General features: G+C 57.3%; 1 protein-coding gene across 6 annotated transcripts in view; it reads left to right on the top strand.

The window, feature by feature from the left end:
- Nucleotides 1-18,001, top strand: part of Kiaa1671 (KIAA1671 ortholog) — a 139,683-nt gene that overhangs the window by 117,145 nt on the left and 4,537 nt on the right. For 5 of the 6 annotated variants that reach the window (XR_003302567.2, XM_077796032.1, XM_026408544.2 and 2 more), the window contains 6 exons: nt 5,402-5,520; nt 8,701-8,935; nt 9,976-10,150; nt 11,592-11,716; nt 13,594-13,736; nt 15,824-15,905. Coding sequence is in view for 5 of the 6 variants with exons in the window: in XM_077796032.1 (XP_077652158.1) it covers nt 5,402-5,520; nt 8,701-8,935; nt 9,976-10,150; nt 11,592-11,716; nt 13,594-13,736; nt 15,824-15,902 (876 nt within the window). In the remaining variant the exon portion in view is untranslated. Of the gene's footprint in view, nt 1-3,756; nt 3,784-4,731; nt 4,798-5,401; nt 5,521-8,700; nt 8,936-9,975; nt 10,151-11,591; nt 11,717-13,593; nt 13,737-15,823; nt 15,906-18,001 lie in introns of those variants that run through there. The other variant, XM_026408547.2, reaches the window with a different exon arrangement.

Raw genomic sequence — 18,001 nt, 5'->3', positions numbered from 1 at the left:
GTTTATAGCCTCTATAGAGGCTCCTATGGCCCAGCTGCCAGCACTGCTCCTGTTACTTTGGGTCACACCCGTGCCCTGGAGACAGCTTGTCTTTAGCAGCCTGTGCCATGGCCCCGGCCACAGCCGTCCCCCTGCAGGACCACGCCTGCACCCTTTTGTGACATGGTTCCTTCCCCTGGTGACCTTTCAGGGTAGCATTTGACTGGCATCCAGGTCGGGGGACACTCTGGGCTGGGATAGGCAGCCCCGGTGCTTCTTGGCTGAATGGCGGATGGCCAGGCCACGTCTGGACCTTCAGCACTTTGTGATGGTGTTGGTCAGAATGTTCTGGGAGCTGAAGGGCAGACACCAGCATCATCACGGGGCTGGCATCTGCTTGGCACCCACCGGGTGCCAGGCATGTGGGAGCCTCGCCAGGCCTTCCGCAGAGTCCTCCTGACACCCGGTTTCACAGAGGGGAAGGTGGAGGGCTGGCGAGGGTGGGTCAGAGCTAGGGAGGGCGGAGCTGGGGCTGCCCCTTGGACGGCTTTCCAAGGCGTAGGGATGGGCACGTGGTCAGCGCTCAGTAGGTCGTCCCTGGTCGGTACCGTTACTAGGACTGGGTGGCCGTGTGCGGGTCTGACCCCGACACAGAGCAGGCAGAGCTGTGGGCCTCCGAGGTGCTGAGGTGGAGCAGGAGCCCCCAGCCTGGGCCCGTGACCACGGTGCTCCCTGCGGCTGGCTGCAGAGTTGCTGCGTGGGGAGGGGACAGCTGCGGGGGCGGTGATGTGCCTCGTGAGGTGCTCAGAGCCGCTGTCAGGTCCGGGCAGCCTGGCGTGGCCCTGACTCAGGGCTCTTAGGTGACTGTCAGGTGTCCAGGAGGCTGTGGGCAGGGGGCTTCTCCTCCCTGCCCTCCCTAAGCTCCCACCTGCCCACTGCAGGAGGCGGGGTATATATAACATTTGCAGAGACACGTTCTCCCCACAAATTTATTTAACAACTACTAGAGGCCAGGAAGCACCCAAGGGCTGCCAAAGGAAGAGCCCCCCATCTTCATGCATCAGACAGGCTGAAGGGTGCAGATCGATGGATCAGGGATCAGCAGCTACTGACTGAGGGCCAAGCGCACCCCACCTCTGTTTTGTAAGTAAGGTTTTACTGGAGCCCCGCCCGGCAGGGACAGACACCATCAGGGCCCAGAAAGCCCCAGATCCTTGCTCTCTGGTCCTTTATAGAGGGGTTGCTGAGCCCTGGGGTAGTGAGCAGTCAAGAGCCCCGTCCATGGTGGGTGTCTCGTGACAGTGCCAGGAAGGGGCGCTTCAGCAGCCTGGATCTCATCCTTGGATCCCATCTGGGTGTGGAATTCCATCTGGGTGAGGAATTCCAAGTGTGGATGCGAAATAAAATCAGTATCAGTGACAAAGAGGCAGCCCGTGGCCTCACCTCTTGTGATCCATGCACCTTGGAACCTTCCAGATGTTCTTCTTGGCTCGTGGTCACACAGAGTGTGGCTTTGTGTTTGCCGGTGTGTGCGTGCCTCTCCTGTGGCAGCACGTCTTTGCAGCTGTCATTGTTCTCGTGCGCGTTGACTTCATCCCGTGAGTTCCGTTTTGCACACTCTCATCCTTAGCCATGTAGGCTGTTCCTGGGGCTTTGGGTCATCGATGATCGGTGCGGCTGATGGCTTCTGTACTGATGGATCTTGACGAGCGGGTCTCATGGTTTCCTTGAGATAAACCCTGGCATTAACCCTGCCCGGGCAGCTAGGCTTACTCGTTTTCCATTTGGGGACGGATATCGAGACTTGGCGTAAACCCTGGAGGGTGCGTGTCAGCTGGGCCTCCCCAGCATGACCTTCCGGAGCTGCTCACTGTGGTGCCTGGGCTGGGGCATGGCTGGCCTGCAGGGCGGGCCTGAGTTCCCACCTGCCTGCGGCTCTGGGGCTGGTGAGCTGTCTGGGCAAGTGGGGTTCAAACCTGCCAAGTTCCTGAGGTTTCAAAGGCATCTTCCTTCGGTCTGCTCATCAGCACCTCCTGAGCACCTGGAGAAGACGGGGCTGGCAGAACACCTGGGGCTGGAGGGCACGTTGGCCGGGAGCCCAGAGGCTGGCTCCGAGTCTCCTCATTGAGGAAGTGCAGGGTTGGGCTCAGGGGATCCTGAGTTGGGCTCAGGGTCTGACTTCTACCAAGGGCCCACGGGCGGGGACTAAGGGTGCCACTTCCCCCTAACTCGCCCTGCGCATTTTCAGACCCCTCTGTAGATTCCAGCCCCCTGCAGCCAGCGACAGGAGCCTGGGAAGCAAAGCCGAAGTGCAGGATCATCTGCCTCCGCAGACTCCCAGAACAGACACTTGGAAGGTTCAGAGGCAACCAGGCCCTTTTTGGTGGTTGATCTCAAGGCCTCCTGGCCCTGGGAGCCAAGCCCAAGCACTGCCCATCCCAAGTCCTGCCGGGCCTGGGAGCAATGGCACGTGAACCTGAAGCAGGTACAGGGCCACCAGGACACAAACCCGAGAAAGTGCTGATAAACAGTGCAAGGTGCACTCCCTCAGGTCACTCGCGCCCCTGCTCTCCTCCCACAGTTCTGTGTCACAGCGTCAGGACGGCAGTGGAATCCACCCTAACACCTTCAAATACTTTTTATGTCTGAATGAGGAGCCTCAGAGAAGTTAAGAAACTTGTCCAAGGTCACACAGCTACTATGTAGTGGAGCGTGGATTCAAATGCAGGTGTTCTGGCTCTAGAAACAGGCCCGTCCAGGGAAGACTGATAAACTGGTCGATGACAATCATTATTTTATGGCCAGAAGATCTAAGGTAGTAGATCTTGTAACTAGAACGTTCCCCAGTGATAGCAACGTGCTGTCACCTGTGCTCTCTGAGAGGGTGGCCATAGGTAGGTGACTGTGATACCTTTAAAATATGGATCGTACTGCCAAGAAATTGAATGGCTAATATCAGTTCATTTTAATTAATTTAAATTGAATTTACATAGCCACGTGTATTTGGCGGCTGTTATATCAGCACAGGTAGAGACCTGGGGTCCAGGGGATGGGGGAGCTGGGGCTCCTGAGCCAGCCTTGGGGGTGGGGCTCTCAGGGAGGCTTCGCTGGAGGAGGACCCTCAAGGTTGCAGTCGGCTTTGCCACTAGGGGGTGCTGCAGTCCCAAAGACTGAGACCACCAGGGACGGGAGAGGCTGGAGGAGCCAGTGGGAGCACCTGGGGGAGAGGACGGCTCTGGGGGGAAGGGGAGCTGCCCCCTCCAGTGAGGGTGGAGCCTGCTGCGTCTCCCAGTGCTGGGGCTTTGCTTCAGGAACATGGGAGCTACGATGGTGACCGAGCAGGGGCCCTACCGGCTCCGACTGAGCTCTGGAGGTCAGATGGCAGAGAACAATGTGCGAGAGGCTGAGGTGACCCCGCCCCAGCTCTTGCAGGGGTGGAGAGCTGATCTCCTCAGGATGGAACATTCTGGAAGGAGACACCAGAGGTCTGAGGATCTGTGCCCTATGGCAGGGGGGCATGGAAGGAGTCAGGGACACTGCCCTCAGGACACTAGATGGTGGGGGATATGACCCACCATGAGGATTTCAGATCCAAGCCTTCCTCGTCCTCAGCCCTGGGGACCCATCTCTGGGGGCTTCGGAGAGCTCTGCCCAGGCTCCTTCACCCGCTGACCCTGGAGGCCTGAGGATCATTCCAGTCATGGCCACTCCTGAGCACCTCCTGGTGCCAGACGCCAAGCCTGTCCAGAGAGGGTCTCCTGGAAGGCCCCAGCAGCCCTGTGCTTCCACGGAGAGTGAGCTCTGGTGTGTGGCCATGTGGCTGCCCACAGGGACAGTGCTGACCCAGGCCCCTCCCCACCCCAAGCCGAGAGCTGTCCCTGAGCCATTACTCCTGGGCACATCCCCAGGGTCAGCACAGGCCCAGCATCTAGGTTGCAGCCATCTGCAAACGGGCTGGGACAGTGGTGTGGGTCCACGGGGACAGCTCACAGCCCCTGAGTCCACGTGGACTGAGTAGGGAGTGGCCAGCCCCACCTTGTCCCTGAGACAATAGGAAACTGGGAGCTGCTCAGATGACCGCTCTGTCCCTGGGTGCCAGGGGTGATCTGCCAAGGGTACTGGGCCTCCGAGCACGTCACCTTTGAAGCAAAAAGTGAGAGCTGCCCCAGCTGGGGCCTAGCTCCATCCTGGTGTGCCAGCAGCAGGCTCTGCCCGCAGCCAGGGACCTGGAGGGGACAGGGTGGCTTGCTCAGGAGAAGCCAAAGCCTTGAAAGTGGCCAGCGGTCTCCCTGGGGCAGCTGCAGAGGTGCGCTGAGGTAGCCCCAGGGACGTTCCTCATGCTGTCCATCCTGAGTGGGAAACTGAGAGTCCCGGCACCCAGGGGCCCTCTTTGTAACTTCTTTGCCACCCAGAGAGGGAGGCAGTGGCTCTCTGGTCACACAGCACAGCTCTTCCCCAGATGCTTCCCTAGTGTCCCTGCTCAGCTGAGGGGGTTTCCAAAGCAGCCAGGAGGAGGCAGGTTCCCCATGCTTGGGAGGAACCCAACCCGCTAACCAGCTCTCTGCTACTGAGCACCTACTGTGTGCCTAGGAGGCTCCAAGTGGGGTACAAGGACAACAAGGAGCTGGAGTAGACTCCCGGAGCCCGTGTCTGTGCTGTGATACCCCCAGGCCCTGGTGCCTGACACATAGCAGCTTCCCTGTAAAGATTCGTTGAATGAATAGCTGAAGTATCAAATTTGACCTGGTACAGATGAGCCACCTGGGCAAGACGCTCAGGGGAGGCTGGGGGAGTCACTGTGAGCCGCAGTGGCTTCAGGTGAGCATGATGGACAGGAAGGGGTCGGCACACGCAGAGCTGCAGAGGTGGGGGAGGTTGGGGGAGTGGGGGGTGTTTGGGGGGATGCGGAATGGGGGGTGGGGAATAGGTGGATTGTACGCAACGCATGCGCAGTAGGTCAGGGGACCGGGGTGATGAGATGGACAGGTCAGGGGCTGGCTCCCAGGGGCCGTGGGTTCCTGAGGAGGGCAGTAGGGAGCCCTGGGAGGTTTTTGAGCAGTAGATGGGCCGTCTGCAGCACACCCCACCCCATGCCTCCTGAGCCCAGGCGGAGCAGGGTCTGACGGTCCCCCTGGGGTGGGGGGTGAGGGCTGCTCTCATGGGCCGAGGCGCCCAGCAGGACCCTGCGCCCCAGTGCTGGTGACCGCTTCCTCCAGCTCGCCTGTGTGCACACGGGAATCCCTGTGTCTGTGACCTCTTGGGCAAGCCAGGCCTCTTGGTCACTGAGTGTCCAGCCCAGACATCTGCACCCACCTCTGAGGGCAGCAGGGGGCTGGGGGCATGTGTCGTGACCTGGGTCAGCCAGGGTGGGGTTCCCGGCCCTTTCTCTGATGGCCATCTCCCGTCTCTCTCGTCCCCACAGGACCACCTGAAGCAGTGCTTCTCCAGGCGACCCCCTGAGGCCAAGGACACAGACACCCTGGTGCACGAAGCCGATGGCCAGTATGGGACATGGGCAGACCAGCGCCAGAGTGGGGACAGGTAAGATCTGCAGTAGGACCGGCCACCAGCAGGGCATCTGGTTGCAGTGGATGCAGCCGGCCCAGCAATTTCTGCAGCCCAGGACCTCTTTGTTATGGTAAGAGGAAGCCATTCACATCAAAAAGAATCTTTACAAAGAAAAAAAAAAAAAAATATATATATATATATATATATATATATATATATATATATATATATATATCAGATCAAATCTGGAGAATCTCCAATAGGCCAATCCAGAGACAGGGAGCAGCTGAGGGCAGTGGGAGGAGGAGCCTGCTGCACGTGGGCTGGGACTCCTCTGGGTGGCAGATACTTGGCGATGGTCCCAGGACTCTGTGGACGTGGTCAGTGTTGCTCGCAGTGACCTTTGGGTATTTTGCCACTATAGACAATTTCAAAGAAAACAAAAACCACCTATAATCCCAGCACAGATCTACCTTCATTCATGTTTTTCTGGTCTTTCTAGATTTCTTTCAGTGTGGGGAGGTGTTTACAAATGCAGGGCTGTGTCTCCTCCATGTTGCTTAATCAGCTGTGTCTGCTTAGAATCTCTGTTCATGAGCCATGTGTGGTGGTGCATGCCTGTGATCCCAGCAGCTCAGGAGGCTGAGGCAGGAGGATCACGAGTTCATAGTCAGCCTCAGCAACTTAGCAAGGCCCTGAGTAACTGTCTGAAAATAAAAAATAAAAAGGGCTAGAGATGTGGCTCAGTGGTTAAGTGCCCTGGGTTCAATCCTCAGTACCAAAAAAAAAAAAAAAGAAAAGAAAGAAAAAGAAAGAAAAGAAAAGAAAAATCTCCGCCATTCATGGCCAGTGGGCCTCAGTGGTCAGCCTGGCTCGGAGGAATATTCTGGCTACTGCAAAAGCCTGAGGGCTCTCAAACATAACCAGATTGGGAGGCAGGCAGCTGTGAATCCAGTCCCACCCTGACTGGGCACAGGACCCGGGTAGATGCCTTGTTTTCCCAATCACATGTTCCTCTTCCGTGAAAGGAAGTGATGCCCAAGAACTGGACATGCCTGGGGAGTGGGTGGGCCACACACATGGTGAGCACTTTTCATGTTGATTAAATGTGTTAGCATTTAATTCTGTCATTCCATGTTCTAGAAGAGAAATCAAGTACCTCAGCACATGGACTGGTAACCTGTGTGATTAGGTCCTGGCACATAGTAGGAGCTTTTGTGTAAAGTGCCTGTTCTTGTTTCAGAAATACATTTCTTTCTTCATCTTTTGGATGGGGTCGAGACAGTAATGGCTTCATGGCCACTCTGTGGATCTGCTGTGCCTTCAGCAGCCCACTCAGCAATTTCTGCCACAGGCCGACCTCTATCTAGAGCCCTGGTCAACCCCGGCTGGGCCACTTCCCGCCCTCTCCTGTGTGACTGTTTCCGTGTCTGTGGCCCTCATGCCCAGCCTAGCAAGCCGAGGCTCACAGGCAGCGCAGGGCCTGCCCAGGGTCACCATATGTGTGTGGCTGAGCTGGACTCAAACCCAGGTCTCCTATGGGCCCTCTCACTGTCAGGAGTGACCATCCCCCTCTACTGGGTCACATCCCATGACAGGTGCTGATTTGAAGCTGGGGTGAAGTTGATAGAATGGAAAATAGGTAAGAAAAAGGGGAGCAAGACAGTCCTGCAAATCTTTCTTTTTCTCTCCTAACCTGTGAAATTTAAAATAGGGTTTAGTTAGGTTCAGTTTCCTTAGAATGCCCTGCAAGGACGCTGGGTTATCGGGAGACCTAGACTGTGGTTTTGCTCATCTCCTAAATGACCCACGGAGCCCCTTCCCCTCTCCAGGCCCCAGATCCCCAGCTCCTAGACCAGGACCTGAGACCAGCGGGTCCCACCCAGCGCCCTGGTGGTGCGCGCCCCCTGCTGTCTCCCAGAGGTACTGCAGCGCCCTCAGAAGCTCCAGCCTTGGGCAGTGGCGCCATCTGCTGCCTGCTCGTTGATATTTCCCTCCTCTTGTGTGGGTTTGCTGGGTCCTACCCACATCCTCACACCCTCGGTGCTGTCGGCCTTCCAAGTAAGGGAGGCATCCCAGAGCTAACAAAAGCACCCTGGAATGCGGGACAGCAGGGTGGAAAGTTCTGCTCGCGGGTGCAGCTTGCGGGTCCTTCAGCTTAAGTCAGGTGGGCACCCCCTTCCTCAAGGGGAGGGCTCCCCAGACCCTGCAGTTCGGCTGCCTTCCCGACGTGGGTGTGTTCTGTGGACTGCGGGGGATTTAATTGCTTGATTTCTATATCAATTTTCTATCCTGTGTGGTTCCAGTTTTCCAGATGATACGTGAATATAATCATGGGAAGGGATTTGAGTGGTAGGAGAGGCTCATGAGGGAGGATCCTGGAGTGCAGCTGCCTGGGTCATCCCAGCTCTGCCCCTTTGGGGAAGCAATGTTGCTTCTCTGTGTCGGGTTTCCCAGTCTTTAATATTTAATTTCATGAGGTTACTGCCACCTCACAGTGTGGTGGGCATCAAAGGATTTTAAATAACCCTCATAGGATCATGAAGAGGATTGAAGGGCACTGTGTTTAGCCCAGTGCGTGGCACATAGTAGGTGCTCAGTAAATCACTGCATGAGTGAGTGGGTGCCCTCCCGACTTCTTGGGTACCTGCTGGTGGCCACTGATCAGCATCAGAGACCCCCCCTTCCCCATACACACACAGATACACAGACATCATGTCATTTAAGATGTCCCGGGGGGTAGGAAAGGAGTAAAAAGAAACAAGAAATATAAGCTAACTCTAAAGCTCACAAAGTTTAACCCAAAGTTGATTTGAACAGTGTATTTGATGGAACCCCACCCATCTGACATGCTCCCGTCTCACCACGTGAGCAGCGCGGGAAGTCACTGGGGAGACATCGCGCGGTCTTTTGTGCGAAGGGTTAGATGGCCCCTGCGCACCTCGCGCTCGCGGCGATCCAGGCTCTCACTGGCCACATCGCAAGGCCCCGACGCCACCCGGGACCACACAGGGCTGGAGAGTCTTGGATGGCGCGGGGCCCACTGTCCCTGCCCCGCCCCTGCCCCGTGTGCCCGGCTGGCAGGTCCTGCGTTTCCGGGAGGCGCTGCCCCGCGAGGTCCCCACCGCTGCTCCCCGGTGCCCACAGCGCCCCACCCAGCGGGTCTCTGAAGCACCCTCCGTGATCCATCTGCCCTCCTTCCCTGTGTCCCAGCTTGGCCCCCGAGTCACCGTCTCCGGACAGCAGCACCCCGTCAGCGCGGAGACAGCCCCTCAGTGGCCGCTTGTCCTCTCTGTCCTCGCAAACGGAGCCCGCCTCGGCTGCCGACCAGCGGAGCACCAGCGTGGACCGCTCCAGCTCCGAGCTGGAGTCCACCGACGGGGTGGACGGGCTGCCCCCACCGGAGCCCTGCGCAGCTGGCAGAGCGGACGACTTCTCCTTCATCGACGTAAGTCCTGGCCAGGAGCACAGCTGGGTGCCATCGGTCTTTTCCCTTTAAAGGGAGGTGCCAGCATCTCCTGGAGACTCCCCTTCAGGGGTGGGCAGGGTCATGCCAGGGCCCCTGCGCTGGGTGCAGAGGGCACAGGGTGTGACCAGACCCACTTGGACCACCGTACACCAGCTGTGGGTCTCTGGGCAAATGTCTTCACCTCTCTGAGCCTCAGCTTCCTTATCTCTTTGTAACCTGCACAGTGGGCGCACAGCCTTACACACAGTCACGTGTTCAGTTAAAAGTGATCTAAGCCCTCACCCACCAGGAAGGCAGAGGGCCACCTCCCCGCCCCCAGGGAACTCTCCCAGGGGTTTGCAGTTCCAAGCACGAAGAACCCAGGGTTTGCTCAGAATGATTGTGCCCATGTCCCCCCTGTCTTTCACAGAACAGTGTCCCTGGTGCCAGGGCGGTGGGTCTCTGCAGCAGCCATCCCAAGAACCAAAGCCCCTCAGGAAGGCATCCCTTGGATTCAGCTCCTTCTGGGTACAGGGCTCTGTGGCAGCCGACATGCTTGTGCGATGTCCCCAGGAAGCTATGTGCCTAGTGTGTGCAGGCACGGTGCTGGGTCTCAGGCCCACTGCTTCATTGATTTTTTTTTTTTTTTGTTTCGGTACCAGGGCTTGAACTCAGGGCCTTCGACAACTGAGCCCCATCCCAGCCCTATTTTGCATTTTATTTAGAGACAGGGTCTCACTGAGATGCTTAGGATCTTACTTTGGCTGAGGCTGGCTTTGAACTCAAGATCATCCTGCCTCAGCCTCCCAAGCCACTAGGATGACAGGTGCGAGCCACCATACCCAGCTCCATCAATTCTTGTAATTGGCCTAGTGGTTCCTGTGGAGGGGTTTAGGTGAAGGGCATTTGGGTTACAGGCTAGCCCACGCGATAACGAACTAGTGCCTCAGGGATCAGGAACCTATAGGCATCCTGCTGTGGACGCTCTCCTCAACTCACGGATCCTTTGCCTTTTTTCTTCCTCCTTGCCACCCCCAAAGCAAACCTCAGTCCTCGACTCCAGTGCCCTCAAGACCCGGGTGCAGCTCAGCAAAAGAAGCCGCCGCCGGGCTCCTATCTCCCACTCTCTCCGGCGTAGTCAATTCAGCAAGTCAGAGAGCCAGTCTCCTTTGGAGGAAGAGATTGATAGCATGTGGATGTTCAAGGACTCAACAGGTAGGCCAATGCCTCTGTCCTACCTGGTTACCACATCGAACAGCAGGAAGGACCTAGGTTAAACTCTAGGGAGAACTTCCTGGTTTTGGAGGCATGTGAACATTAGAACACAATTAAATAGAAAACTGATTTCTTGTTCAGAAGAGCTTATTGGAAACCAGGCAAAAAATGTTCTGAGGGATAATATAATAATTGAGGCCCTTTGGGTTTCACAACTTAATAGGGGTTTACTCTGTATGCTTTTATCCTTATTAAGGTATAAATTCACACTTATAGTTTGTTTGCTGGTCTTTTCCTAAATGCTTGGGTTAAAAGATCATTTATTTTCAGTCTTTCCTGATGAATCACTTTAAGGCTATACATTTTCCTCAAAGGACTGCTTTGGCTGCATTCTGTATCAAAATCTGAGCTGACTCTCAAAGAACAGAGAAGAACGATCTAGGTAAAGGTATTCCAGGCAGCAGTGTCCATGAGATCTAAGGGACACACGTGTGCAAAGAGCGTTCTGTGTGTCTGGGGACTCTCTAAGCAGTTTGGTGTCCCTCAAGCTGGGAGCGATGGGAATGAGGCTGGAGAGGTTGGCAGGGGCCAGGCCCTGGAGACCCTTGACGATGTGCTGAGGAAGTAGAACCCATCTGTAGGTGGAGAGCCACCAGAGATTTTAAGAAAAGCAAAGTTTCTTCAGGTCATGGGAACCAGGGCAGCTGGCCCCTGTGGACAGGAGGATGTCAGACCAGGCCCTGAGCCGGGGGAAGTGCATTGCTCCTGCAGATAGCCACCTGTCACCCGGGCTTGGAAGATCCACGTCCCCCTCTCCCATCGGTTTCTGTTGCTAAGGACACGTTCAAGTGCCTTGGGGGAAGGGGACTCCTCCCCGCACCCGTCCTTGGTTTTCTGGGGCGAGCTCTGCTAAGTCCCCTGGAGCAGGTGAGGCCAGCAGGGACAGAGCACACAGAGAGCTCCAGCTCTGAGGAGCTGGCCCAGGGCAGGGCACTTAACGGACACGCCGCAGCCCCTGCCTAGTCTGGGGGCTCCAGAGGCCAGCGCTCCCTGGTTCACCTCCCACACCTACCGTGCCCACACCCGTGTCCAGGTCTCAGGGAGCCGAGGCTCCCCGCACGCTGCCTGCTGTCCCCGAGGGCTGGGGACGGGTAGCCCCTCCCCTGGAGGCTCTGGCTGGGGTAGCTCTTCTGTTCTCTAGGGTCACGGCTCCAGGGGAGAGGCTCAGGGTGTGTCCACTCCTTTCCTGTCTCCGCCACCATGTCCTTCTTGTTCCCTGCCATGGCATGAGCCAGGAGGGGGTCTCTCTGTGAGCGGGGGTGTTCTTCAGCACAGCCGCAGTGCCCTCCTCTCAGGGCAGTGGGCAGGGAGGTGCCAGTCCTGGCCCCTAGGACCTGGGCAGATGCCGGCCGTGACTCCAGTGCCCTTTTCTCTGCCCCAGAAGAGAAGTCACCCCGGAGGGAAGAGTCAGATGAGGAGGAGAAGCCTCCTAGGGTGGAAAGAGCTCCCGCCAGCCTCCCTCAGAGGGTGCCCGTGTTCCCGGGCATGGACCCAGCCGTCCTGAAGGTAGGGACCCCAGGACTGCCCGTGCCCCCCCTCCTCACAGCGCCCCTCCCTCCCTCCTCTCTCCCTCCCCCTCCCTCCTCTCTCCCTCCCCCTCCCTCTTCTCTCCCTCCCCCTTCCTCCCTCTCTCCCTCCCCATCCCTCCTCCCTCCCCCTCCCTTCCTGCTCCCTCCCCCCCTTCTTTCTTTTTGAAATAATTTAAGGCCCAAGGGACGTTCCAGAAGCAGTGAGGTTCCTACACACCTTCCAGTCAGCTTTGTCCCCTGCTGCTGTCCCACGGGAGCACAGCACATTGTCACAACCAGGAGAAGCCTGGGCACATGCCACCGGCCGTGCTGTTGAGCCCTGTGGATTTGGCCCATGGCCCTGAGTCCCTGATTTCCAGTTGCATCCTCTCTTCGGCCCCCAGACCTGCTGCTGTGTGGCCCACAGCTGGGCCTCAGGGTCCTCACCAGTGAAGGGGGCTGGCCATCCATTTTGGCCATTAGGGCCAGCGCTGGGGAAACAGAGAGGCCACCCACGCCCCCCCCCCCCAGATGGAGGACGCAGGACACTCTCAGTTCCGTGCTGGCTGGCGGGAGGGCTGCCCTGGCACCTGACGCTCTCTTAAACTTACCAGAATCCCAGCTGGATTATGGGGTTCCGGGGGAGGTGCTAGGCAGCCTCCTCCCTCCCGGCTCGCCCAGGGCCACCCCGCGGCCTCCCTGAAGCGGTACTTACTTCGGACAAGGAAGGGCCCTCTGCGCTCCTGGCTCTGGGCGACTGCGCGCTCACTCCACGCGCCACAGTCCCACAGGAGTCTCTGCGGCCCTTTGTTGAAGGCAGAAAAGCCCAGATTCCTCGTGGAACATCAACTCCGGATATTTTGCACAGGCCACAGAAACCGTGTAGCAGAGGCCACGGGCCTGTTCCTCCTTTGGTAGACCGAAGCTTTGCGTTCTGTGTTCTTTTTAGCAAGAATCAAAAGTCACTAGATAGTGTTTGGACCTTGCCTTTTAACGGATCTCACAGGTCCTCCAAATAGGAACATCTCTTGAGCCACTATCCAGGGCCAGAGGTTATCGGACTCAATAAAGTGAAAAAAAAAATTGTAATGAATTTAAAAACTTAAAAGTCAAAAAATATTTCCTATGGCTGGATGAGGTGGTGCATCCTGTAATACTAGCGGCTGGGGAGGCTGAGGCAGGAGGATTGCAAGTTGGAGGCCAGCCTCAGCAACTCAGTGAGGCTCTGATCAACTCAGTGAGACCCTGTCTCTGAGTAAAAAAGTGAGAAAGGGCTGGGGACGGGTTCACCCCCGGGTTCAATCCAAAAAGAAAGGAAAAAAAGAAATTTCCTTAGCATTGGAACAAAGGATCCTGGAAGGGGCCTAACAGAGGCAGAGGAGGGGTGCTGGTCGAGGAGGGGCAGGGCTGGGGCGATGTCCTGAGTCACCCCTGGGGCAGACCCTGGATCCTCGAGCGCATCTGGAATCTCCTGCACTAGGTGGAAAGAGGCTGTGCGTCGGCTCCTGGAGAGGAGGCTGGGGCTGGTTCACCAGGGGCGGTCAGGGGGTGGTGGTGGCAGTGACCGTGGCTGGGACCCACCCAGCACTGCCTGGACCAGGGGCTGAAGGGACCTTCCCTGTCACCACGGGATGGAGCTGCCGTCCCCCGGGAGGTGGGGAGGTGGGAGGCAGGAAAATGTGACTGTGGGTTTGGGTGGCCACTTGACCTCGAAGGCCAAGGCCACCAGCTGGAATGCCCCCTGGCCCCTGGCTTTCCCCAGCCCTGTTTCCTGCCTGGTTCTTCAGCCTCAGGGCCCACTGCTTCTGGGGGCCGCCACCGGAGAGTCCCCTGTGCAGTCGAAGGTGGTTATAGACCCGGCTCTTCTCTCCCCAGGCCCAGCTGCCCAGGAGGCCAGAGGTGGACAGTTCTGGAGAGACCCCTGGCTGGAGCCCCCAACCCAAAGCCCCCAAGTCCCCCTTCCAGCCTGGGGTGCTGGGTAGTCGCGTGCTGCCCTCCAGCATGGACAAGGACGAGAGGTGAGGCCCGGGGACCAGGGTCTTGCCTCCCGATCTCTCCAGCCTGACGGCCGGAGCCCGCCGCAGAGGAGGGAAGGAGGCTGGGCAGCCGCGGCCCACTGCCCTCCTCCCGCTGCCTCCTGCCCCAAACCAGCCCCTGAGCTGGGGAACCGCCGATGGGTGCAGCCTTCTCCAGATGGCGGGGAACCAGAGGCCACCTCCCTCCTGTCACCCTCCTGAGGGTGCCTTTGTCTCTGGAGGTGGGGGGCCGGGGAGGGTGGTCCCAAGGGCACAGCCATAACAAATACCAACTGCCGGGTGCCCTTCCTGGCCAGGCCTCCCTGTGCAGGGAGGAGCCCAGGATACCCCTGCGTCCCGCAGCGCTCAGACCAGGCCAGCAGCTGGCCTTGGAGGTTAAGGGCACAGGCTCCAAGGTCAGCAGCCAAGGTCGTGCGACTCCTCAGTAGCGCTGCTGATGAACCTGGGGAATGTTACTTGACCACTCTGAGCCTCGGCTTCCTCGTCTGTGAAGTGGCTTTGCTAATTCAAACCTCTCGGCTGGTCACGAGGATGAACCAAACGTGAACAGAGCCTTTTGCCGGCGGCTGGCAGGAGAAATCCCCTGGGAGAGTGGACATCTCACGAGGACTGTCAGCATAGGAAGCTCAGGCTCATTCGTGAGCCCAGGGTGCGACCTCGTCAGTGAGGTGACAGAGCACACAGTGGCAAATGACGACTCCCAGGCCTGATCTGGCCCGCTGTCTGTGTTTGTCAATAAAGCTTTATTGGCACACGGACACGCCCATTCACTAGGTGCCGTGGCGCCCACTGCAGGAAGGGTTCCCCTTTGGCCCTGTGGAGAGGAGGGAGTCATCACCCAAAGTGCAGGAGGAAGGGTGTCCCCAGTAGCTTCCACAGAAGGGGACACTTTTGAGAGTCCTGAAGGACAAACCCATCTCACTAGGGGAGGGAGCAGTGACCTCATCCAGGCGTGCCAACGTGGAAAGGCCTGCGGTGCTGTCCCGGCACAGCCCAGGAGGACCAGCTGACGGGGGAGGGGTGTGGCCAGATGTGCCTCCTGCCCTGGGTGCAGCCTGCAGCTCAGCATTCCTCCATGGTGGAGAAGCCCCCCAGAGCAGGGTCTCCAGGCCCACAGGCCTGGGCTAAAGTCCAGGGTGCCCCAGAGACAGCAGGCCAGCGGCTGGAGACCCAGGGAGAGCCGGAGTTCAGGTCCAAAGGCAGTACACTGGCAGGATTCCCCCTTCCTCCTATGAGGGCCTCTGACTGACTGGGTGAGGCCCACCCATAGGAGGGAGGGTGATCTGCTTTACTGAGTATGTTGCTCTAAACATCAATCTCAGACTGGGGGTGTGATTCAGTGGCAGCACACTTGTGTAGCATGCAAAAGGACTTGAGTTCAATCCCTAACACTGCTATACTACTACTACTACTACTACTACAAGTACTACTACTGATAATAATAACAATCTCCTCAAAAATACCCTTCACAGTCAGGCACAGTGGTGCACACCTGTAATCTCAGTGGCTCAGGAGGCTGAGGCAGGAGGATTGCAAGTTTGAGGCCAGCCTCAGCAACGAAGCGAGGCCCTAAGCAACTTAGCAAGACCCTGTCTCAAAATAAAAGTAGAAAGGGCTGGGGATATGGCTCAGGGCTTAAGTGTCCCTGGGTTCAATTCAATGATACCAAAAGAAAAAGAAAAAAATACCTTCACAGAAACATCTAGAAAAATATCTGACTAAATATCCGGGTGCCGTTGTAGCCAAGGTGACACCTAAAGTAGCCCAGGTGTTACACAGAGAGCGAGGGTGACGTGTGTCTGGGTGATGGGTGGAAAGGTCTTACATCAGGTGGCCTTTCACGGCCGCACGTCAGTCCACAGCGGGCCCCGGGGTTCACCCAGCACCCACTGTGGCTTTGGTTGGTTTCTAGCGCTTGCTCATCAGCGGTGTTAACACGGGCATCCTGCCACCCATGGGTGCCCGGCTCAGCACCGCCTCGGCATGGCAGGTGGGGCAGGGTACCCTGGTGCTGCCTGTGAGAGCCCGTGGCCTGGGTCCCCTGACACCCACTGACCCTGTGGTTTCAGGTCAGAGGAGCCCTCCCCCCAGTGGCTGAAGGACCTCAAGTCCAAGAAGAGGCGGAGCCTGTATGAGAACCAAGCTTGACCGGTAGGAGGGGCCTGCTGGGGAGAGCGGGAAGGGGGAGGCCCAGGTGGGAGGCGGGAGGAGAGGGGCTGTAAGGAGGGTGGTGACAATCTGCCCCCGCAGGGAGGAAACAAAGCTGGGAGCCTGGGGTGGCTGGAGAGGCCACAGGGCCAGCGCCCGACGCCAGGGGCCTCACGGGCCGGGCCAGCCCCTCCTGCTCCAACTCAGGCCCCCTTGTAGGGAAAAGTTGGACATGGAAGGACTGATTAATTAGAGTAATCTGAAATGTTGCAAATTTTACAAATGGAACATGTCTGTGACCCAACTGTGTCATGAAGATTTAATCTGAAAAACAGTCGTCCCTTGGTGTCTCCTGGGGATTGGCTCCAGGACCCCCTCCCCATGTACCCGAATCTGGGGAAGCTCAAGCTATAACATGGCGCAACCTTTGCACGAATCCCATTCTCCCACGTTCTTGAAATCACACCAGGTGACTTAGAATCAGTGCAGATGCTGTGTGGTCACCACGCTGTACCGCTCAGGGAAGAAGGACAAGGAAAACCTGTGTGGGTGCCGCACATTCTCTTCTTTCCACATATTGCCAGTCGGGGGCTGTGAGTCCACCGATGTGGACCTGCAGCCAGCAGGGGGCTGACTGGGTCAGAGCAAACGTCCAGGGATCAGATCTGCCCTGCTGTTGCTGCCAGAGGGCCCGACACAGTGACCATCAGCTTCCCCATCTGCAAACTGGAGAGCGAGGACCCCTGGACCCACGAAGGTCCCACCCCAGGTGTTCCCATACTGTCTCTGTGGCCTGGGTCTGCCTAGGGCCCAGGGTGCTCGCGTCAGCTGTGGTGCATCAGCAGAGGGACCCACGTCCTGAACCGCACTAGTGCTGGTGGCCAGGCCCTCCCGAATGCCTTCTGGGCAAAGCCAGCCCTGAGCGGACGCCGTGCTGCCCAACTCCACCCGCCCCACTTCATTTTTTATGGGGGTGCTGCACGTTAGGCACGTGCTCTGCCCCTGAGCTGGGACCCCAGCCCTGACTGACCCACCGTAGTGAATTCTGAGTCATGTCAGGTGCTTGATTGTGAGTGTTGCAGGGTACGTATGCACGTATGTGTTATGTCACTTAATGTATATGTATGTGGACACACAGGTATGTGTATAGGCTAAGCCCAAGAAGACCCATAAATCCCCAAATCTGCCTAAGGGGCTGGCTCGGAGATGAGGACCTACGTGGACTTTGTGTTAGTGGGGTACCTGTACCGGCCCACGGAAGCCTTGAGAAATCCACTCTTTTTTTTCTTCTTTTTTTGGTATTGGGGATTGAACTCAGGGGCACTCAAATACTGACCCCAGCCCTTATTTGTATTTTATTAGAGACAGCATCTCACTGAGTTGCTTAGGGCCTCACCATTGCTGAGGCTGGCTTTGAACTCTCCATCCTCCTGCCTCAGCCTCCCCAGCCTCTGGGATGACAGGCGTGTGCCACTGCGCCTGGCCAGGGGAAATCCATTTTTCAAAGACTTTGTTTTTCATTGGCATGAAATACTTGTACATATTTGTGGGGTGCATTGTGGTGTTTCAGGGCCTGTATTCCCTGCCGTGGTAACACCAGGCCATTAGCTCATCCATCACCCCAAACACTCATCGTTCCTCTGTGGGGAGAGCATCCCCCATCAGCTCCTTTAGCTATTTTGAAATATATAATACAGTGTTTTCACCAGCAGTTCATTTGTGGAAATTGAGGCTCAGAAATGGTCCTAAATGTCAAGTTTGTTCCACTGAACCAAACTGTCTGCTCCTCCTCTCTCTGCCCCCAAATGATTTCATGCCAGTCCTGAGGCTTGTGGGGATTACTCTCTTGGGATTATCAGAAAAGGTTATATATTTATTTTATTGAATTATTTATTTATTTGGGGGGCAGGGTGGGTACCAGGGGTTGAACTCAGAGGCCCTCACCCACTGAGCCCCGTCCCCAGCCCTATTTTGTGTTTTATTTAGAGACAGGGTCTCCCTGAGTTGCTTAGGGCCTCGCTGTTGCTGAGGCTGGCTTTGGACTTGAGATCCTCCAGCCTCAGCCTCCCGAGCCTCTGGGATGACAGGCGGGCACCACT

Source organism: Urocitellus parryii, chromosome 3 (genome assembly GCF_045843805.1).
Source record: "Urocitellus parryii isolate mUroPar1 chromosome 3, mUroPar1.hap1, whole genome shotgun sequence".
Lineage (NCBI taxonomy): Eukaryota > Metazoa > Chordata > Mammalia > Rodentia > Sciuridae > Urocitellus > Urocitellus parryii.
This window is presented reverse-complemented; position numbering and strand designations above follow the sequence as displayed.